The sequence below is a fragment of the Rattus norvegicus genome, chromosome 5, assembly GCF_036323735.1.
Source record: "Rattus norvegicus strain BN/NHsdMcwi chromosome 5, GRCr8, whole genome shotgun sequence".
Classification (NCBI taxonomy): domain Eukaryota; kingdom Metazoa; phylum Chordata; class Mammalia; order Rodentia; family Muridae; genus Rattus; species Rattus norvegicus.
The window spans coordinates 118,977,318-119,001,052 of record NC_086023.1 but is presented as its reverse complement, the minus strand read 5'-3'; the positions used below and the strand labels follow the sequence as shown (position 1 = coordinate 119,001,052).

Below are 23,735 nucleotides of genomic sequence, written 5' to 3'. Positions count from 1 at the left end.
GCTCAATGAAAAGCCTACTGCCAAGCCTGACCTCTGCCCAGAACCCACACGGTGAAAGGAGGAAACAAGGCCCACGGCCATCCTCTGACTTCCTTATGTGTGCACGGCACGCACACATGCACACACACACACACACACACACATGTACACACACACACACACACACACACACACACTAAAAACGCTAAAGGGACAGAGAAACAGCTGGAGGTTAGGAGCAGTTGCTACTCTTCCAGAGGGCTCAAGTTCAGTTTCCCACTCCCATGTCAAATGCTCCCGACTCCCAACTCCAGGGCATCTGTTGCCCTCTTCTGGCCTTCAGGTTCACAAAACCACACTCAGACATACATGCATACTTATCATTAAAATATAAAAGAATTTAAAAATAAATAAAAGCGTTAAAACCATCCTGTTACTATGTATCAGGCTTAGCATAGACTTCTTAGTCTCAGTGAAGACTGGGGTACAAATTAGATCTCTATTCTCCATCCCTACTGTGTGTGCCTCACTACTTGATAAAAATGTCTCCCAGAATGTCAGTCCATCTAAGTTCTACTCCTCTCAGAGTCGTCACTGGGGACGACCTCCCCCCTTTCCACTTAGATCTGGTTCTCTTCTAAACTCACTGACACGGGTATGTACCTGCTGTGTGTATACCAGGAACCAGGCTTGGGTTTTCCATGTATTATCTTTTATAAATATTAGATCAAAGCCCCACCACAGCAGCCATCTTTTCTCTCAAAAAGCAACAGGTTTCTGAGAATTCAGTAAAGACACGCTCAAGAACCAACCTTTAAAAAGAAACTTCTTACCGTCTCCCTCCCTGTGGTTTACTGTTCACCTCCATCTTCTGACTGACCGCTCTCCAATCTTTCCTCAGAAGAGGAAGAAAATTCGATCTGAGGCACTGCATGAGCTCACATCTAACAAGAACTTAGGGTCACAGCGTTTCACTGTCCCACATCAATCACGGGACACACATTATCCCCTGCCCTTCTCTTCCCTGTGAGACCTCACAGCTGACTGATTTGCTCTATGCTCGGTACAGAAGACAGTTCAGTGCTTCTCAAAGGCATTTTCTCTTTTCCTATAAGCTCATGAGAACTTGCATAGTTGAACACACCAAAAGATTAAGCCGTACACTGGACTTTCTCTTTTAACTATTTAGTTTTGGTTGACCATTTTCCACTCATCTTCATAAATGCGTTCACTGTGTGAAACTCCTTGCCTATCTTTGCTTCAGCTTACTGATGCTAAATCAGGATACTATGGGGTGGACAGTAAAAAACTGAAGATACAAAATACAGAGCCATGGGGAAGCCGGGAGGCTTGGAGGAGGAACAGGAATTACACTAACACATGTTTGAAAAAGCCATATGGAAACCTCTAATATGTTATAAATTTTCATCACACACACACACACACACACACACACACACACACACGCACACACACGCACACCTCCCCCTTAACACCCAGGAATCATCACTAAAGAAGGAGCAGAAAGATAGTAAGAGAAGTCGGGAAGGACTGGGAAGGACTAGGGCAAGACAGTATCTTTTAAACATGGCAGAATCACTGCACTCGTGACCTCTCACAAGATCACAGCAGTCCTCACTCCAGCATGGAGGGGCTCACAAGCCCTCACCCCTAGCTAAGCAGTTTACAGCTGATAGGCAAAGGTTGTTTTGGGTTTGTTTGTTTGTTTGTTTGTTTGTTTGTTTGTTTCAGAGCTATGATTCCTCATAGGCTGGCCATGCTCCAGTGGATGCACATCTGTGCATACAGAGGCAGCACAACACTAACTGGACTCCATGGATCATTTAACAAAACCTGGGAGTGGGATGGAGAGATAAGTAACCAGAGAGTTGGAGAGGTGAACCAGATCAAAATATATTATACACGTGTATGAAATTCTCAAAGAAGAAATAAAAACATCATGTTCAGAAAAATTATACAACCAGGTGTGTGGGCTCATACACCTTTAATCCCAGCACTTGGGAGGCAGAGGTAGGCAGATGTCTGTGAGTTTGAGGCCAGGGTGGTCTACACGGTGAGTTCCAGGGCTGCACAGACAGACCAGACCCTATATCAAAAAAAAACAAACAAAAACAAAAGCAGGGAGCCAAGGGATAAGAGCCATAAATAACAATCTCTTACTTAATGCCTTACTATTAATTATTAATAATTAATTAGTATTTGTGTGTGGATATATGAGTGGAACACACATGCCACGGCACCTGTAGAAGACAGAGGACTCTTGGTAGAGTCGGTTTTCTCAATAAATCACATAGAAACTATTACCAATGGATTGGATGGAGCAGAAGAAAAACTATCAAATTGATATGGAAGCACAAATGTTCTAGAATAAGCAAAGCAACCTTGAAAAAGAAAAATAAAGTTGGAAAACTGAGCCTCCAGTTCTACACTTGATGATAAAACCTACAAAAATGGCAACTCTGAGACGCCAGCAATACAGTGAAACCGGACAGAGAGGGGCAGAGATAAACCATGCAGATCAGCTGACAAGGACCTCGGAAAACTCAGACCTTAGACATGTTGGCGGGGCTGTGAAATGACGCAGCTATTCTGGAAAGCAGTCTGGCAATTATTCGAAAAGTTACATTCACTGCCCGGCACGACTCAGCATTAACGTTTCCTCAGCTGGTCCTGACTCAGCCTTAGAGATGTGGTCACACAAAATGTGGATGCTTCACTCCTTCTTTAAAAGGGGAACAAGAATACCCTTGGGAGGGAACACGGAGGCAAACTTTAGAACAGAGGCAGAAGGAACACCCATTCAGAGCCTGCCCCACATGTGGCCCATACATATACAGCCATCAAACTAGATAAGATGGATGAAGCAAAGAAGTGCAGGCCGACAGGAACCACATGTAGATCTCTCCTGAGAGACACAGCCAGAATACAGCAAATACATAGGTGAATGCCAGCAGCAAACCACTGAACTGAGAATAGGACCCCCGCTGAAGGAATCAGAGAAAGAACTGGAAGAGCTTGAAGGAGCTCGAGACCCCATATGTACAACAATGCCAAGCAACCAGAGCTTCCAGGGACTAAGCCACTACCCAAAGACTATACATGGACTGACCCTGGACTCTGACCTCATAGGTAGCAATGAATATCCTAGTAAGAGCACCAGTGGAAGGGGAAGCCCTGGGTCCTGCCAAGACTGAACCCCCAGTGAACTAGACTGTTGGGGGGAGGGCGGCAATGGGGGGAGGATGGGGAGAGGAGCACCCATACAGAAGGGGAGGGGGAGGGGTTAGGGGGATGTTGGCTTGGAAACCGGGAAAGGGAATAACAATTGAAATGTAAGTAAGAAATACCCAATTTAATAAAGATGGAGAAGAAAAAAAAAGATGTAGTCACACAAAATCTGTACAAGACCATCCACAGCAACACTGTTCACAGAAACTCAACATTAACTGATGAAAACAGCATCAAAATGTCAGGTACAGACACCGATGGAAGACTACATCCATATAAAAAGGAACCTTACATGGAACCTTAGTGCTCAGCTGCCTGAGGAAGGTCATGAGTTCAAAACTAACCCGAGCCAGATTGTTAGGGACACTAAAGTTAAATGAGACCTTATCTCAAAAGGGGAAAGACCTGGGACTGAAGGGGTCTCTTAGGAGTACATACAGTATTTGTTTACTTAGATAACTCACTAGGCAGACCAGGCCAGCCTGGAACTCCTATCTCCACCTCCAGAATGTTGGGTGTACGGGTAGATCCTGCCATGCCCACATTTCAATATAGAATATTTGAGTCTCTGATCTCATGATTAGAATATAATCTTGTGAATATATCCCACTGTCTTCAAGAGATTCTCATCAGCCCTGCTTACATGTCCCTAGTCCATGACTATTCCAGACATAATAAACTATTCCGTCTCAGGTAAGTTTGCAGAACACCTAAATCACAATACTTACTATATTTCATGTTGTTCCAAGCAGATATAAATTTAGTTTTTAGCTTGTCAACTTCATCTGTTCCTGACGCCTCCATATTCAAATTCTAAAGAAAAAGCCATCACTTGATTCCATTCTTTTAGAAAATCCAATGTACTGAAAGAAAAAATAAGCAAATAAGTAATCAACACACATTAGATGGCACCACACTGCTGAAGATACTTATCAAATATAATTTAAACTGAAATAAGCAAAACCAGCTGAGGCTATAGCTCCGTGGGTTGAATATTTGCTAGAATGCACAAAATGTGGATCTAATTCCAAGCACCACATAAATACAGTGGTGCATATCTGAAATCCCAGAATTCTGGAGGGAAAGAGTAAAAGATCAGAAGTTCAAGTTTGTCCTTAGCTGTGTAGTAAGTTTGAATCTGAGCTACAATGGTCTCATCAAAAAAGGAAGGAAGAAAGAAAGAAAGGGAAGGGGGGAGGGAGGGAGGATTTTTTCCTTTCATATTTTTTCTAGAATATGACAGTTTACAAATATTTTAACTACAGAAAGTATATAAGTAACATATGTAAATTAGGATTAACATAAAGCCAAACAATAGGGCCCCAATAGCTCACCAGTGAATGTATTCATTCAGGCGCTCACAAAGTGCAGAAGAGCAGAGCTCCGCTCTAAAGCTTGCAAAAGCACCCAAGCCTTCGCTGTAATTACAGAAGCTGCTTGGGATCCTACCGAGGCTGGCTGCCTTCAGTAACTTCCACTTACGCTGACTAAGTAGTCCTTGCTTCCATGTAATGATGTCTAATTGTTTTGCTTTTGAAATTGTTACTTTTTTTAGGTAACAATTCTTCCTGTGTCAATACTGAAGCCTTTAAAAGGAAGAAGAATGGCTTAAAGTGACAACAGAAAGTGCTTTTGGTTTTAAGTAAGAATGAATGGAACCTGAAAGGAAAGTTGAGACTGGGGATACGATCTGAGAGGTGAGCAAATTACAACAGGAAATGTTTGTGTTTATCCACAATAGCTCGCATTTTTGCTTTCAAGGAAAGCCTGCTTCACACCTCATTGTGCTTTGGGGATCCTAAGTATCTTCTCAAAAACACTGGCAATCATTCTTCATTGCCATCCTATTTCACTGTATCAATTAAAAGCTACTAACTACACACCCTAAGGTACAAGGAACATGCTAAAAACAAATGTGTCAACAGAACAAGAAATATAAAACTGTGACTCTGGAGTGAAGTTAAAGGGTTAAAGGGGCGGGCGGGTATGAAGGCCCTGAGGCCCAGGAGCAGCTGAGTCAGGGGAGTCAGATTCTGTGGGGGTTTGTTTGCTTAACTATAGCAGCACGGCAGCCTGAAGGAGATATCGGAAAGAGCTGAGTTACAACTTCTCAAAAAGAAGGAAAAGAATCAGTAATAACTATATATTCAAACAGTGGAAGTCAACCATATACAAAATGCCGGTAATATTTTATGTGAAATCTCTACGAAATAAAAACTCTACCTTTGTAATTTATTTTTATTATTTAAGTTGTTGACACCCAGATGACTTTAAAAAAAAATTTTCATAATCTTCTTTCAGTTTCATCCGGGATTGTAGGCATAAGGCGAAATGCTTAGCTGAGTCTCTTTCAAAATAATAAAATTAGTGAGCCGTTCAGCAGGTAAAAGGAGTTTGCTACCGATCCCAACAACCTCAACTTGACTCCCAGAATACACCTCGTTGATGAACAAAAATCATCTGAGAATTTTCCTGTGACCTCTACACATGTACTATACACACATAAGCAAAATAAATAAACAAATGAAAAACCAAATTCAAACACAAACTGCTGACACGAAAAGTTAATATATGAAATACAAGAACGACCCCTGGTTCAGTATTAAACTTTAAGAAGACGACCAAAACTGCCCCCACTGAAGTAGCTCGGAGTGAAACCATGACATGGGTAGCCTCGCTCACCACGTGCTCTACCGTGTTCTGCCACATGTTATCACCCAAATTAATAAGGTCTGAGGCCTCTGAAAGTGGTAATGCTAGAAAATGCTTCGAGAAACCTGGCCTGAGACAGGTGGTATCAATGCGGTAAAACCTCACAATGGAGAGCTGCTGGCTGCTCTCGCAGGGGACCTGGTGCGCATCCCAGCACCCGTGTGGTGGTTCGCAAGCATCTCTAACTCTAAACCCAGGGGACCAGACATCCTCTTCTGGCTCTGCCGCAGCTACACACTTGTGGTGGAGGCAAAACTCCCACATGCATAAGTTTTTTTCAAAAACTAAAAATTCACAGCTGCTTCTCTATTAATAAAACCCTTACTTATGAAGAGTCTGTCCGGAAGAAGAGGTCCAGGGCTGGCTGACAGAGGTTCAGTTGCTTTGAAAAGCAAGTTACAAATCCCGGTGGTGGGCAATTCCAAAGGACACCTACTGGAAGCTACAATGTCAGACTGAGGTTGCTCCTACCGGCTCTGTGAGTTAGAGTCAAAGAAACCTGTCTTTGAGCAACTGAAAAGACACTTAAAGGGAAAATGAAGAAACCCTGAGGTCAGGATACAGCCCTGTTGGGGGTTTAGCTTGAGCTAGGGTAGTGAGCTGCAAGCCATCCTGCAGACTGTGAATAGGGCAAAAGATTGATAAGAAACCCAACTAAAAACACAAGCATAAACGTACGCATGTGTGCAGGCACGCGCGCACACACACACACACACACACACACACACACACACACACCCCTGTCTCATGGCTCAGGTACACACCTGTGCTGTGCTGTACACACACACACACACACACACACACACACACACACACACCTGTCTCATGGCTCAGGCACACACCTGTGCTGCACTGTGTGCACACACACACACCTGTCTCATGGCTCAGGTACACACCTGTGCTGCACTGTGCACACACACACACACACCTGTCTCATGGCTCAGGTATACACCTGTGCTGCGCTGTGCACACACACACACACACACACACACACACACCTGTCTCATGGCTCAGGTGCACACCTGTGCTGCACTATCCACGTCATGCTCACAGACTGTGCAAAGTCTTCATCATAACCACCCTGCGTGGTACACATAGGCTGAAATGAACCTAATGGTTTACTTGAAGGCGGTTGTAAGAACATTAATAGGAAGCTGAAGAGATGGCTCAGAGCACTTGTTGCTCTTGCTCCCAGCACCCACACTGGACAGCTCCAGACCGTCTGTAACTCAAGTCCCTGGGACTATGACACACTCTTCTGGCTTCTACAGCTATGTGCATGTGGTACACATACAGAAAAGACACACACATACACGTAAAATACAAATAACTTTGTAAAGGGTTCTTAGGGGTTAGAGAGATGCCTCAGCAGTTAAGAACACTCACTGCTCTTGCAAAGGACCTGGGTTGGAATCCTAGCACCTACATGACAGCTCACAGGCATCTATAACTCAAGGTCCAGGGGATCCAGTGCTCTCTTTTTGCCTTTGAGAGAACTAGGCGCGCGCGCGCGCGCACACACACACACACACACACACACACACACACAGTAAACATACATACATATAGGCAAACACTCATATATGTAAAATGAAAATAACAGAAACCCTAAAAAGGAAAAGAATAAGTAGTCGTCTTTCCTTCAAAACATTCAAAAGACACCCAAGGCTACGCAGAGAAACCCTGCCTCAAAAAGAAGTTATTAATATCTGGACTATCTGAAGATAGCCTTATTGTCTTGATTTTATCTCCAATATATACTTAGTATTTGCTACACTTTGATTAATAAATGTTATGTCAGGATCTCAGTAACTTCTGATCGATTCGAGTCAACTACAAACACTTGAAGACTTTATACTTAAAATGCAGCTTTGCGAGCTGTTAAATATTTAGTCTGTACATAAAAATCAACACTGTAAGAACTGAGGCTTACACAAATATCCAGACTCAAAAGGAACTTACAGAATAGCTAATAACCAGACAGCGTTGAAATCATGAGTAGCTCTCAATCACTGGTCCTTGTGTGATACACTCCAGCCCATCAGTGACTTCTCTTAACCAATGATGCTTGGTAGAAAGGAGTAGCAAAAGAGAAAATGTGGAAGTCTAAAAGGCTTTAAATGGATCCCGTTCAAATTGCAAAGCCCCTCAATCTGCTTTCTGGTTCACACTCACCTATCACAAATCATTATCCTAATCAAGAACCCAGCATTAACCCACAGAAATGAGCCCTCCTTTGCAACACCCTTGCCAGCCACATCTCCTTAGCCTCTGACTGAACTTCCAGATCAAGGTACTTCATGAGTACAAAACCCAATATACAGTTATAACCGTAAAGGCCCAACGCTGTTTTAAACTATTCATTCTCCTGTGAACTGTTCCAGAGAATTCATTTTAACTTCAGGATATTTGCTCATGTTTAACAACTACATTTCCTTGAAAGATAGTATATGGTAGGCTAGGGTGATGACTCCATTCATAAATTGCTTGTCTGACAAGTATAAGAACAAAAATTCAGTCTCCAGAAACCATGTAATATGGAACCAGAATTCTCCCCTATGATTTCTAATAACTGGTCATGCTTCGGCCCTTAGAAACTAATTCTTCTTCAACTTGAAATCCCAGCTAGTGTGGGTTGGTTATTTGTTTTGTTGTTTTGTCGTCTTGTGGGTGGTGGTGGGTTTTCTGTCTTTGAGGCAGGGTCTATGTAATCCTGGCTGCCCTGGAAACTTGCTATGTAGACCAGGCTGGCCTCTTACTCACAAGGATCCCCACCTGCTTCTGCCCCCACATGCAGTCTCCAGCTGATTATTTTAAAACGCCCTACCTAATCCCATCCAATCTTCTCTTTTCCACAGGGATGAGCCCCAGTTCCTTCAACAGATCAGAAGGCTGTAAATAATGAAGGCCTGACCAAAGTACTGATGAAGGGTTAGAAACAGGATGCTAGCAGAAAGCTGAAATGGTGGAACTGACCATACAGCTAGAATGGGTCACACAGAGTCCTAAATAATGCAAAGATCTGACATCTAGGAGGACAATGGTCACACTAACAGAAACAAGAAACCAAATGGAGGAGGCTAAGTTTAAATTAAAACAAGATATAGTAAGGAGCTGGGGACAGAGCTCAATGGTTAGGAGCACTGGCTGCTCTTGCAGAGGACCCACATGGCAGCTCACGACATCTATAATTCTAATCCCAGGAATCCAACATCATATTCTGGCCTCCGAAGTCACCAACCATGTATGTAGTGCACAGATTAGCATGCAGGCAAAACACTCATTCATTCATAGATAGATAGATAGATAGATAGATAGATAGATAGATAGATAGATAGATAGATAGATAGATGATAGATAAAATTTTAATGAAATAAGACACTGAGTTTGAAATTTGTAAGAAATATGGATATACTCTTTCCCAAATTATCTTTCATTGGTCACTTTTACCCAGAAAAGCTTCACAGGTGTTGAGGGCAGTAACTATATACCATTTAAACACAAAATATCTCACTCATTCACAAATTAATTTGAGAAACAAAGCACTAAGGAAATAATTCAAGCCATGAAATTCAGCTCCTGCCTTCATCTACCTTAGATGCTAATATACTAAATGGTCATGCATCACACAGGGATACAAAGAGTGACAGGACAGAAATATTTCCCCTTCTCAGTGAGAGCATCACACACAAACAGTATCACAGGACAAACACAGTTACAACTGCACTGTTCAGATACAAAAACCAAAGACATACAAATGCATCTTTCTATTCTGAACATAATGCAGGAAAACACATAACACTCAGGAATGTGTTAGTATTCTCAACAATTGTGTCCATTGTTAAAGAATGTTGCCTGAATTGTGTCATCTCTCCAAAGAAGAACATTGTTTCAATCGCTTTGCCTTTCAAATAGAAACTGCTGGGTTTTTTAATGATTCTTAATTTTAAATAATATTGCAGCAATTGTGAAAGATACCCACAATTTTGAATCCTTACAAAGGTAAAAACAACTATAAGCTATATGTTCTTAGTGGATATAACTGCTCCTGAATTCTCTATAACTACATACTATGATAAAGTTTACATTATAACGTCTACTTTAGTAGTTTTGTAAATGACTGATTTTATAATCTATTAAAAAGTAGTTTACTAGGGAGTTGGGGATTTAGCTCAGTGGTAGAGCGCTTGCCTAGCAAACGCAAGGCCCTGGGTTCGGTCCCCAGCTCTGAAAAAAAAAAAAAAAAAGTAGTTTACTAGATACCTATTTTAAATTGAGAATATAACTTTGAAGACAATAGTCTAGGGTCATAAAATGGCAAAGTAACCTTTATTATTTCCTAGATGTGTTGTTGGGCACAATGATGAGCTAGTAATCTTAAATGTGTGTGTTACAGAATAGAATGGATAAGCAAATATGTTGATGCGGTTGAGAAGCCCAATTCTCCCTAACACACATACACACACACACACACACACACACACACACACACACACACACAAACATATGGGAGAGATGGATGAACTGAAGAAGTGAAGAAAACTCTTCTATGCTGAACTTGAACAGACACTATTCTATGAACTCATGGTTTCTTTTTAAAAGAGTACAGATGAGTGGCTGTTTAAAAGGTTTAGAAACAAAAATACCAGTGGCATATTCAACGCCCAGATCTTGGTTTCTTAAGTATCAACTTGCAGTAAATGATCCAGGACTTTATGGTTAAATAGCTGATTCCAGATCTCCAGCAGAAACTGGACCAGATGAGCACAGAACATCTTACAGTGTAAAAGATAAGAAAATGCTCAACACCTGATGAGAACATATCCACAGGAAATGGGAACAAGCTTGGAGGCTGCCACTGACCAAATCAGAGATAATTTATCACCAAAACAAACAAAAAGGGGTGGGGCTGGAGAGATGGCTCAGTGGTTAAGAGAGCACTGACTGCTCTTCCAGAGGAGCCAGGTTCCCAGCATCCACATGATGGCTCTCAACCATCTGTAACTCCAGTGTCAGGAATGACACCTGAAGGTGTTGGGGATTTAGCTCAGTGGTAGAGCGCTTGCCTAGCAAGCGCAAGGCCCTGGGTTCGGTCCCCAGCTCCGGGGGGAAAAAAAAAAAAAAAAAGAATGACACCTGATACTGGATCTGACACCCTGTCCTGGCCTCAGAAGACACTGCATGCACATGTGCACAGACATCCATGCAAATAAGCACTCATTTTAAAAATCTAAAAAAAAAATAAAAACAAAAACAGAATGACGGTAACAGATTATACTGCACTGCAAAAATGTTTTTAAGAATTCTTAAATCATGGAGGGAGGTCAAATCAGCAGCTAAGGGCAGGTGGGAGCGAAACCTGGAGGTGGGAACTAAAGCAGAAATCATGAAGGAACAGTGAGTACTGGCTTGCTTCTCTACACAACACACAAATACCCGCCCACAGTAGCACTGCCTCCCACATCAGTCATCAATCAAAGATATACCTCCTACACGCGCCCATAGGGCAGTCTGTTGACGGCAACTCCTCAACTGAGGTTCCTCTTCCCAGGCCACAATAAAACTAACCAGGGCACCCAGAACCTAATTGATTGGAGGGGATCAGATCTATTGATTCTGTGAGGTACTCTGCAAAAATAATTGGTTTTTATTCAAAAAATATCAATTGCCTTTTAAGGTAAGGACAGAGGGAAGGCGGGAGGGAGCAGGAGAGGAGGAGAAGATGTTCTCTGCAAAAGAAAAAAAGAAGAGAAGGGTGGGGAGAAGCTAATGGAAGAACAACTGCCCACACGAGCAGGCCAGATGCCCTAGGTCTGAGTTCTAGCACTGCAAAAGTAAAGGACAAAGAGAAAAGAAAACAGAAATATGACAACTCAATATATTCCATGAAGTATAACTAGATTATGGTAATATTGTTGTCCTGTTTGGGAAAAGTCGGGGTTTTGAATATTGATGATACGATAGATAACATGAAGGTTAAGGTGCTGTGGTGTATTAATGGTGGCTTGGTCATACGAAAATGACCTCATTATCAAATCTGCCTGAGGAAACATTTAGAAGGGATGTGTCATAATGGTGTCATCTTACTTCCGAACAGCCCAGTAAGAAAGAAGCATCTGTGAATGTGGAAATACTGAAAGCGAATCCACAATAACAAAGCTCCAGTGAGGGCTAGTGCTCAAGCTAGCAACCTAAGCCTGGGCTTCCAGGAAAAGGTAGACGTTAGGTTGACCTTACAGCGGCTTAACTGCTTCCTCCACTACCCATGAGGACTTACGGGAATGACACATTCTAACAATTGATAAATAATCACAAACCAATCCGACACTTGTCTGAGAACCCTGCGCTAAGTCATCTCAGGACCATAATGAATAGAAAAGGCTAAATTAGATAATGTTTTCTCCAAAGCCAAATACCAACTACCAAGCAATACAGCTGAAGAAGCACTGTCACCAAAGTGACATGATCTCAGAATATGCATGCTAATAACAATCACCAAAACTGCACCAGGGACGCTGGGGAGCCTGGGTGGACAGCAGCTCTCCTGACCCTTATGACAAGGATAAGGCCAGCTCTACTAGTCTCAGTGTCTAAGCTCTTCTGCACAACTCTGTATGGCTGTACTCTGGTACGTAACAAGAGACGCTCAATTCAACTATACTGACTCCAAGCCCAATTACTCTGTCATATACTCCACACTACCCCTCTACATTACCACGATGCGAAATATGAACTCAAAACTGACTGTACTGACTCAGGACCCATCAAAAAGCACACACTTGAGAGGTCCTGAAGGAAAAAGGTTCTATGTACATGTGTATTCATATAAGAACCAAGTAAGTGAAGTCAGAATTTAGCCAGATGCCCTATTTACTGCCAAATCTCAAGACAAAAAAGTAAAAAGGTTATTTAATAAGGTACCACTCAATGTCTTAGTTAGGATTTTATTGTTGGGAAGAGACACCATGACCACAGCAACTTTTATAAACACAAACAGTTAATTGGGGATGGCCTATGTTTTCAGAGGTTTGAGCCATTATTTTCATGTGGGAAGCATGGCAACACACAGGCAGACATGGTACTGAGAGGTAGCTGAGAGTTCTACATCTGAATCCTCAGGCAGAGAGAGAAACACCAGGCCAGGCTTGAGCATTAGGAACCTCAAAGCCTACCCTCAGGGACACAAATCCTCTAATGAGGCCACACCTACTTTAACAAGGCCTTGTGTCTAATCCTTTCAAATGATGCACTCCCTATAAGCCTTGGCGGGGAGGGGAGTGCTGAGGGAGGGGATTTACATTCAAACCACCACGCTCAAACTATCGTAAATGGTTTTACTATGTCACTCGCAAATTCAAAACAGGTGCCAACGTATTTCCAGATTCTTTCACCTATAGCTCCCCCCTTTCGCCTTCAAAGATAAAAGAGACCAAAAGAATCTGACATTCCATTATTCTAATATACTAAATTCAGGAAGCAGAAGCAGGTCGCTCTGTTGTAAATTCCAGGCTACATAGTGAGACATTGTCTTACACACACACACACACACACACACACACACACACACAAAAGCAATGGCATACAAGAAAAACATTTAAGTAAAACATTAATCTATAACATCACTGTCACAATAAAAATACCAATAGCAAAGGTTTATTCCTAGAAACCAGATCTTTCACTGATCTCTATCTCAAAGAATCCACCACTGCCCAGCGGACACAAGGCCTTTGTCTTAAAGCTAACTGCCAAGGGGTAATCACTGACGTCACCGTCTCCCTCACCTCTCACATCCATTGGATTCTGCCCTGACTACCCTTCTCCAGGTTGTCTCATCCACAAGTAGGCTATCCTAACTCTCTCCTTACTGGGCTCTCCCACCTTCAGTCTTCCCCTCTAAACTACATTCTTCCTCAGGATAAAGAGCATCAACTCCTTTTGTAAGAGCACTTGACATAGGTGTAACTTCAAATATGACTCTCTGGTGTACGCCTGCCTTCTCTATTACACATTTTGATTGTGATAGACTATTTTACTCACTGTGCTGACTAGTTTTATGTCAACTTGACACAAGCTGGAGTTATCTGAAGGGAGGGAACCTCAATTGAGAAGATGCCGCTATAAGATCCGGCTACGAGGCATTTTCTTAATTAGTAACTGATGGGGGAGGTCCCAGTCCACCTTGGTTAGGGGTCCTTGGTTCTACAAGGAAGCTGACTGAACAAGGCATGATGAGCATCGCAGAAAGCAGCACTCCTTCATGGCCTCTGCATCATTTCCTGCCTCCAGATTCTGTTAAAGATAGACAACAATGTAGAACTGTAAGTCAAGTAAGCCCTTTCCTCTCCAACTTGCTTCTGGTCATGGTGTTTGGTTTTTTTTGTTTGTTTGTTTTTTGTTTTTTCTTTTTTTCAGAGTTGGGGTCCGAACCCAGGGCCTTGTGCTTGCTAGGTGCTCTACCACTGAGCTAAATCCCCAACCCCTGGTCATGGTGTTTTATCACAGCAATAGAAACTAGGCGCTCGCTACACTGTGACCTAGAAGAATGCCTAGTTAATATATAAAAGTTATATGTGAGATAAAGACTACAAATGGATTCATAAATAGTCCTAAAAATAAAAATAAAGTGGTTATAAGGCTCACTTTCCGACATAAGAAATACCTAATGACATAAATTCTGGTAACAATCTTGCAACTTAACTCTGAAACCAAAACATATCATATAGTTGACAATCATAGCCTGTTTAATTGACGGTAACTCATAAAATAGTAAATTCTGAAAATTATGTAAATCCTATGATTTGATCAGAAACAGGTGAATCCCCAAGCCACCTTCCTGGTCTACGTCTTCAAAGCTGCCAACCAGCCATCCTGGTCTGTAGGCTGCTAGCCCATCCCCCCAACTCAACGGCAAACACATGGTGCAGGTCCTTTCACCAACAGCTCTCGGATTCCTTCCGTTCTCGATGTGATCCTTGGGAAGTGTGCAGCTCAGCACTTCACATCTGAGTCTTGTCTCTCACTCACTGAGAAGTGTTTTCTTTGAATGCAGACATTGTGTACCTGGTACGTGCATGACAGCTGACGACACAAGGCGGTCCACTGGTGTCTTTCGAATCTCTAGCCTCCACAATTCAGCTAAAATCTCTAAAGATTTGTTCACTTAATGCTTCCACCTGAAATCACTCTCCTCATAACTTAAGCAATCTCTGCCCACTACTTAAGATAGATGAAATCCTGTCACAGGATGGTAGATGGTAGCCACATGGATGGAAGGATACATGGAGTTAAACATGGATGAAGAGATATATGACAGGTAAATGAATATACAAACAGAAAGATAGAAATGGATAGATATAGAATGACCACTGAGCACATATTTGCTGAACCAATGCTCTTTGTGCATCCCAAGACAACGAACAAGTCTTTGCAGCTTTGGTGCATTGAGAAGCATCAAAAAGAACTGGACTTGGGGCTGGAGAGATGGCTCAGAGGTTAAAAGCACTGACTGTTCTTCCAAAGGTCCTGAGTTCAAATCCCAGCAACTACACTGTGGCTTACAACCATCTGTAATGGGATCTGATGCCCTCTTTTGGTGTGTCTGAAGACAGCTACAGTGTACACATACATATTTAAAAAATAAAAAATAAAAATAAAAAGAATTGGACTTTGAGCTTTAGTTTCTCCATTTGCAAAACATCAATAATGACAGCTCACTGAGCTCACAGAATGTGGAGATAATGCTTTGAAATCATACAGTACAAAGATGAGCCATGGAGGCGAGGCGATCTGACCAATAAATGTCATCATTTCATTAAATAGTAAGAACCCAATAACTACCTAGGAAATGACTGAAGTCTCAGGAAAACGTCAACTTGAAACTCAAAACTCTCAGAAAAATATATTTTTAAAATTATGTAGTTGTGTAGCTTCTTACCTTTTTTCCAATAAAGAATTTTATGAATAGATGAATTCTGAAAATGAATTTTGTTGGGTTTTGGTTTTCTGTGGAGGTCATTTTTTTTTTCTCTTTTGGTTTGGTGGTTTAGGGTTTATTTGTTTTGTTATGTTCAGAGGCAGAGTTTCACTCTATGGCCCAAGCTGACCAAGAACAAACTATGTATCCCAGCCTGGCCTCAAATCCATGGAACCCCTCTTTCCTCAGCCTCCTGAGAGCTGGAGTTACAGGCATGCACCGGTTCTAAAATAATATACATTTATAATCGTAAACATAACTGAAAGTATTTCAGATTGATTAGAAATAATCCCAACTCAGGAGTATATGTTTTAATCTTTTTGATAATTATAAATTGTATCTCTTAAAGAAGAATGACACTGGATACAGGCCTATAAACTCAGCACTCTGGACACTGAGGAGGGAAGACAGTTGGGGTCAGCCCAGGTTGCAGTTAGACAGTTGTTTTTTTTTTTTCTTTTTTCTTTTTTTCGGAGCTGGGGACCGAACCCAGGGCCTTGAGCTTGCTAGGCAAGCCCTCTACCACTGAGCTAAATCCCCAACCCCGCAGTTAGACAGTTTTAAAGCAAAGCAAAACAGCATTCGAAACACTGTAACACCGTAATTAGAAGGGAAGCTGTAAAAGTCACTTAAATTACTTAAATTACAGGGTTCCCAGAAAATAAGACACAAAATATCTCTGTGTATAATATTAGTAAATAGTAATATAAAAATGTTTACCAATGCTATCAAACTATTAAGAACAAAGCTTCAAAAAAAAGAGTTTCACAAAACATTTTTCAATATATCAGCATTGGGGCTGAAGAGTTGGCTCAGGGATTACCAGCATTGGCTAATTTTGTATTTTTATAGATGACCTTGGTTCAATTCCCAGCACCCACATGGTGGCTCACAATCTGCAACTCCAGTTCCCAGGATCAGGTGCCCTCTTCTGACTTCAGGGGGCACCAGGCACACAAACAATGAACAGACATATGTGTAGAAAAACACTCGCATAGCAAAACATTCTTTTAAAAACATATATGCATTCCATTTTATAGATTAATTAAGTGACCTCTAAACTCATTTTACTCACAATGCCCGGTTGGTAACTTCAGTTGTCAAATTCTTACGGCAGGTGAACCAGTCAATTAGCTTATGACACTACACTAATTTGGACTCTTCCCTGTTTGGAAAAATAAAAGCTTTATAATTTGAAACTCAGAAAATACATTTCAAAGCCTTTCCAATCCCTCTGGGCACTTCAAAAGACTCATAATCTAATTAAAAACCACAAAAATCGGGCAGGAAAGATCTCTCCTTTGTGTCTATCTGCTATCAGCTGACACGAAATCAATTCCCAACTCCTGAGGGAATGTAAGGTCAGGAAAGGTAAACAAATAGAAGGAAATCTTCACCTAAGTAATTCAAATATTAAAAAGCCATAACACAATACTTAGCTCCGAGGTCGCGACGAACCCCATGTGGTAAAGTAATCAATAAAAAACAAAAATATAAGACAAAAACCCTGAGAAATATAAACTCAAGCAGAGTCACGCTTAGCTGACCCCAGTGACGTCGGGTCATCGCACAGAAGATTGAATTCTGAGTTTCCAATTTCAAAATCCCTCAGATGTGGGTGTGAGAATGAGCAAAAGCCAGACTATGAAGTCAGCAGCATTAGTACAGCCACGGTATCTAGTGCTACAGATTGCGGTTACAAACAACCAAAGGGGCAATGGGGCTGCAAATGAACAGATTGAGATCTAACATTTCCCACACACACACACTTTTTGTTTTAAATGATGAGAAACTGAGCAGTGAAGATCAGTGGCACAGGAAGAGTCAATGGGATAAGGCAGCTTGGGAGAAACCTCTCCTGGTCAAGGACAGAACAGCTGGCCACTGAAAGGCTTAACAGTTCAAAGGGCGAGGAGGAGTCAGAAGATAACCCGCTGGAGGAAGCAGAATCAAAAGAAGCTCCAAAACCCTCCAGGAACCCAGACGGTTGGCCAAGAGTCTGCACCTAGGGCAGGGCCCCCCCAGAACCGGCCATTCGGAGACTACAAACACCAAGCTCCAACCTTCTCCACTCCGCCAGCCTCAAGCGATCCCCTCGGCGACACAGGACTGAATAACTGTACTGCTGCGCAGGAGTCCGCACACCAGCACACGCTCAGGCTCCAGCAGCCGCTCGGAACAGCGCGTACGCACCGCGGGACGTGCGGCACGCGGCCCTGCGCGGCCACCGTAGCACAGGACTCCGAAGCCTCCGTAGGCCGCGGTCCTGAAGATAGCCCTGTCCGAGACCCTAAGCTCCCAGGCTGCAAGCTCAGAGCCTAGCGCCGTGTATTTGTGAGCGGTAGGCCTGTGTTAGGATTACAGCTGTCCCTCGTAGCTGTAACTACTGCACTTCAGCTACCAGCCGCCACGCACCGTGAGCTCCTGCGGTCTCGGACTACAAGATCCAGCATGCACAGAGCTCTGGGTCCTTAGGACCAAACCCACATCTACTCCGAGGCAAGCTGTGGTAGGGGTATTAATTACATCCAGGTGGAGCATCTAGGGACGTGTGCATTCAGTTTTCACATTCAAATTTTTGTCAAGAATTGTAGTACAGGACCTGCCTTTTAAGAAATGGGGAGAGAAAGAGCAAATGGTAACAAAATGTAATTCTACTAATATATTGTTTTCAGTAATGCAGACTGTTGGAGCAATGCATAAGAAATAAGAGCAGAAACTACAAGGAAAAAGATCAACAATCTCTGTTAGCCGACAGTTAAACAGCGAGAGAATGAAAGCCTTCTGGAATACAAAATATGTTCTTTGAATTTTAACTGTGCTTCACGACAAGAATTGAGTGGTGTTTTGTTTTAAGATAGGATCTTGCAATATGGCCAGGCTGGCTCAGAACTCTATCTTTTCTCAACCACCTAGTGTCGGAAAAGGAGATCTGTGCTATGACACTAGGAAAATTATTTTTACCGTTATTCTCATGAAAACAGTTGCCTATAATTACTAGAGCAAGTTATTCACCAGCCACGTGAGACAGTCTAAATAATCAATAGAGGGGTATGACAAGACAAGACCGGCATTTATTAGCAAGATAACAACTTATCTGCTCCTTTGTCTGCTTGAATAGTTTGTTTTATATTTTGAAATGCAGAACACTTTCTGATGACTTAAACGAGATAACACAAATCTCACAAGCTGTGCCGAGCCTTTTCATAACTTCTATAAGGACTTGTATGAGGGTTCTCTAAAGGAACAGAACTGATAGAATGAGTATATATTAGAAGGGTATTTATTAGACTTGCTTACAGGATGTCGTCCAAGTCATTCAACAATGGCTGTCTCATATTGGAAAGGCCGAGACTCTAGTAGTTACTTGGTCCATGAGGCTAGAGGTCTCAGAAGTCCCAGTCTAGCACTGGGATCCTAGAAGATTGCTGGAGTGCTGTCTTCCTTTCAGTTCCAAAGAAGCTGGATTTAGTATTGGCAGCTACAGGATAAATGAACTTGCCGGCAAACAGAGTGGGGTGGGAGGGATGGACATAGAACAGCTTCCTTCCTTTTTATTTGGGCTGCGACCAAAATAATTGTGGTCTAAATTTAGGGTGGGTCTTTCTACTTCAAATAATCTGATTAAGAAAAGCCCTCACAGGCTGGAGAGGTAGATGGCTCAGTTGTTAAGAGCACTAACTGCTCTTCCAAAGGTTGTGAGTTCAATTCCCAGCAACCACATGGTGGCTCACAACCATCTGTAATGAGATCTGATGCCCTCTTCTGGTGTGTCTGAAGACAGCTACAGTGTACTCATATATAATTAATAAATAAATAAATATAAAAAGAAAACTCACCACAGTGCCCAGCAATTTTAGTCGGAAGTAATTCCAGATGTAGACAAATTGACCACCAAGGTTTACCATCACAGGTGTACTACCAGAATGGCTGTATTTTAATTTTTGGCATACTATATTAACGAACCATGAGAACCAGGGCTTGGATTTCTATGGTAACCACAGAAAATTATGGTATATTATATGTACACCACAAGCAGAGACTTTCTGTAGATTTGTGGTAAAACAAACTTAAATTGAAAAGGAAATGAGAATGCCTTACATCTTTACAACTTCACACAGGAGCCACAGAGGGACTTTCTATTCTCTAACACTGGCAAGGAGTCAGCTACCATATAAACCGCTTTCCAACTCCAGCGTGCTAAATTATGCAGTACAAGCAAGTAAATATTTAAAATCTATGATCATGGAAAAGAGTCTGCTGCTTTTCAGACTCGTGCACCAAATGGGAACTGCAGTGGGGGGCGGGAGGCATTTCCAGGAGCGACTGGGTGGGAATGCTGATGTGCTAGAGTTAGGAGGAATGGGACTCACTGGTGTTTGTGGCTAAATAAACATGAAGTTACAGTGATATTAAGGAAGCTTTTGAAAGATGCTGCATTTCTGGTAGACTTATTTCTAAAGCAGTTTGAATGTTATTTTGTGTAAATGGACACAGAGGAAAGGTTAAAAAGAGCATAACTTAATTAGCAGACTGCTTTTTAAGAGGTTCTTAGAGCTGCGGCTCCCAGCAGTAGTCTCTCCTGTAGATGTGTCCTTGTCTACTTCAGCCAGTTGCCATATACACAAGAGTCAAAACTGGACAGACAGACAGACAGGTTAGGGACAAAGCACTTATTAGCTATCCCCAGGGCAGGGGTGGATTTGATAATTGGGAGATGATTAGGAGAAATGTCAAGGGGAAAGGACAGAGACGAGAGCTTCAGCTTTTATAAAGTAAAAAAAAAAAAAAAAATTACTGCACAATCACTTAAACATTTGTTAAATTGTAACTTTCTATTAACTGATCTACCTTCTAAAAGGCAAAAAATGCCTTTTGAACCTGTGTGTTCCTCAGACTCCAAACACTATATTTGGTGCAAACCAAAAAGCGTCACAGGGTTTCTTCGTTTGCACAGTGATGCCAGAGGTTCTCCAGCATCCTTCTCATTAATATGATTGACCCTTGTTAATGTGTGGGTTTTATTGTTGTTTTGTTTAGGGGCAGGGTTTTCTGTAGTACAGGATAGTCCTCTGTTTTAGTGTTTCATTGCTGTGAAGAGACACCATGACCAAGGCAGTGCTTATAAAAGATTTGTTTAGGGATGGCTTACAGTTTCAGACGTTCAGTCCATTATCATCATGGCCAGAAGCACAGCAGCAGTCAGGCACACATGGTGCAGGAGTGGCTGAGTTCTACATCTTGATCCAAAGGCAGACAGAGGGGAGTCTTCTCTGCAGGCAGCCAGGAGGAGGGTCCCTTCTGCACTGGACTGAGATTCACAGCTTCCCAGGGGCCAAGCATGTCTCCAACTCACAGAGCGGCAGAGAATGACCTTAAACTCCTTGTCCTCCTGCCTCTAAATTCCAAGTACTTTTAATGTATGGTATTTCATTTAAACTATATACCTAGACACATATTTGGGGTTTTTTGTTTGTTTTTATATAGGTCTTACTGGGTTCCTCAGGCCTTGAACTTAACTCTGTAGCCTAGGCAGGCCTGCTGCTTGCAATCGGCCAGCCTCAGGTGCCCGAGTATCTGATTACAGCCCTATGTTACCAGGTCTAACTTTAAAGTAGCATTAGTTTTTTTGGTTTTGTTTTGAGGAATGTTGTTGTGTTGGTTTATTTGTTTATTTGTTTAATTATTTGAGACAAGGTCTTACTGTGTAGTCCTGGCTGACCTGATACTCACAGAAATCCACCTGCCCTCTGCCTCCTAAATGCTTGGCTTAAAGGTGTGTGCCACCACACCTGGCTAATATAGGTTATTTCTAATGCTCAGGCATTTCTTCTCATTAGTAATCCAAGTTGTATAATGAAATAATGATTCTAACTAGAATACGTTATTAATGAGAATGCCACCTTTGATAGCCATGAAAGAGCAATTTACTGGGGCTGGGATTGCTCATTTGGTAAAGTACCCGCCATGCAACGTGGGGACCTGAATCCTGTCCCCAGCATCCACATAAAAGCCAAAATGGCACTGCATGTCTCCTCCTGTGCTGGAGCAGTGAAGAGCAGACAGGAAGCCCCCAGGAGCTCACTGGCCAGCAGACCTCGCTGAATTCATGAGCTCAGGGAGAGCCTTCCACCTCAGAAAACAGTAAGGTGTTAAACAATGAGGAAAAAAGGTAACCTCTGGCCTCCACATTCGTGTATGCCCACACACACACCCATATGGATACATACATGCGCACAAACACAAAAATATTCGAACAACTGCAAAATACACATTTTTCCCAGCAGATATGAAAACAGTCTGTGGAACTACAGGAAATATGCAAACACATGGAGATTGAACAAAACGCTTTTGAATGCTTCGTGGGTCATTGGATCAATCAATAAGGGCAATGAGAAGCTCTTAGAGTCAAAGGGAAAGGAAGAGATCATTTGGTAAAACCTTTGGGATACAGATACGGAAGTTCTAAGACGTCTGACAGTTAGGCCCATATTTGGAATCATGAACCAGGCATGGTGGCACCACCTGCCATGCCAGCCTGCAGTGCCAGCCTGCAGTGCCAGCACTCGGCAGGCTGAAGCAGAAGGATCCCATGTGTACAGGCTGCCTAGGCTGCATAAGGAGACCCTGTCCCAGTGTAAACAACAATAGCAAGGAGACCTCAAATAAATAACCTCATGCTGCACCTCAAGGCTCTAGAGAATAAGCCAGACACAAAATTAGGGGAAAGTAATAAAAAAAAAAAATCAGGGTCGAAATAAATAAAGTAGGGGCAAAAAGGGCAAAAGATTTATGAAAAGAGGATTTATTTTAGAAGATAAGTGAACTTAATTAAACTGAAATAATGAAAGACATAAATCCACAAAAGTAGGGCTGGGGAGATGGCTCAGCGGTTAAGAGCACTGACTGCTCTTCCAGAGGTCCTGAGTTCAAATCCCAGCAACCACATGGTGGCTCACAACCATCTGTAATGAGATCTGATGCCCTCTTCTGGTGTGTCTGAAGACAGCTACAGTGTACTTATATATAATAAATAAATAAATCTTTAAAAAAAAAATCCACAAAAGTAAAGAAAAGGGTTTAAGTCTTCAATAAGAGTGAAGCAAAACCCCACAAACAAAACTGTAGGATTAGGTGGATTTTTAAATATTGTTGCTTTAAGTTTATTTGTGTGCCCAAGATCAGATAAACTTACTGTTGGGCTCTACTGTACCTTTAAAGATCTATTTCCAATGCCCATAAAAACTGTTCTATAAAATAGAGACAAAAGAAATGCTTCTAAACTATTTCTATGAAACCAAAATTTTCTTGATACCAAAACCACAGAGAGAAAAAAACAGAGAGAGACTAATTTTCCTAATGAATGGAAATCTTCAACAAAACACAAAGCAAATTCAATAAAACAGTGAAGAATCGTACACCATGATTAAGTTGCTTTTATTCCCGGGTAACGAAGACTAAACACAGGCAGATCAGGAGATGTGATGTAGCACAAAAGTAGAACCAAGAACAAATCACGTGACCATCTCAATCAATGCAGAAAAGGCCTTTCTGAAAATCCTGATAAAAACCCTCAAGAAACTAAAATTAGGGCTTAGTGAATCACGTGCTGGTACGGAGAGTGGAGTTTGGATCCACAGGGGGAGAAGCCAGCCAGGTGTGGCTGTCACATAGAATCTTGACCTTCATGAGGCTCCCCAGGGCATGCTGGCTTGCTAGACTAGTCTTAACTGGAAAGTTCTGGGTTCAGTGAAGGTCCCTACCAAAATAAATAAAACAGAGAACTATTGAGAAGACAGTAGATGTCACTTTCAAGCCTCCA

The 23,735-nt window shown here is 42.0% G+C and overlaps 1 protein-coding gene across 8 annotated transcripts in view; it reads right to left on the bottom strand.

Moving 5' to 3' along the window:
• The window catches only part of Atg4c (autophagy related 4C, cysteine peptidase), a 73,301-nt gene extending 49,842 nt beyond the window's left edge, over positions 1-23,459 (bottom strand). For 4 of the 8 annotated variants that reach the window (XM_039109915.2, XM_039109913.2, XM_039109914.2 and 1 more), the window contains exons 1-2: positions 17,977-23,459; positions 3,957-4,091 (exon numbers count right to left, since the gene is read on the bottom strand). In XM_039109915.2, coding sequence (XP_038965843.1) covers positions 3,957-4,032 — 76 coding nt within the window. In that variant the 5' untranslated portion in view covers positions 4,033-4,091; positions 17,977-23,459. Of the gene's footprint in view, positions 1-3,956; positions 4,092-4,562; positions 17,079-17,976 lie in introns of all 8 variants that reach the window. The other 4 variants (XM_039109911.2, XM_063287652.1, XM_039109912.2 and 1 more) reach the window with 3 other exon arrangements.
• Positions 23,460-23,735: the final 276 nt, after the last annotated feature.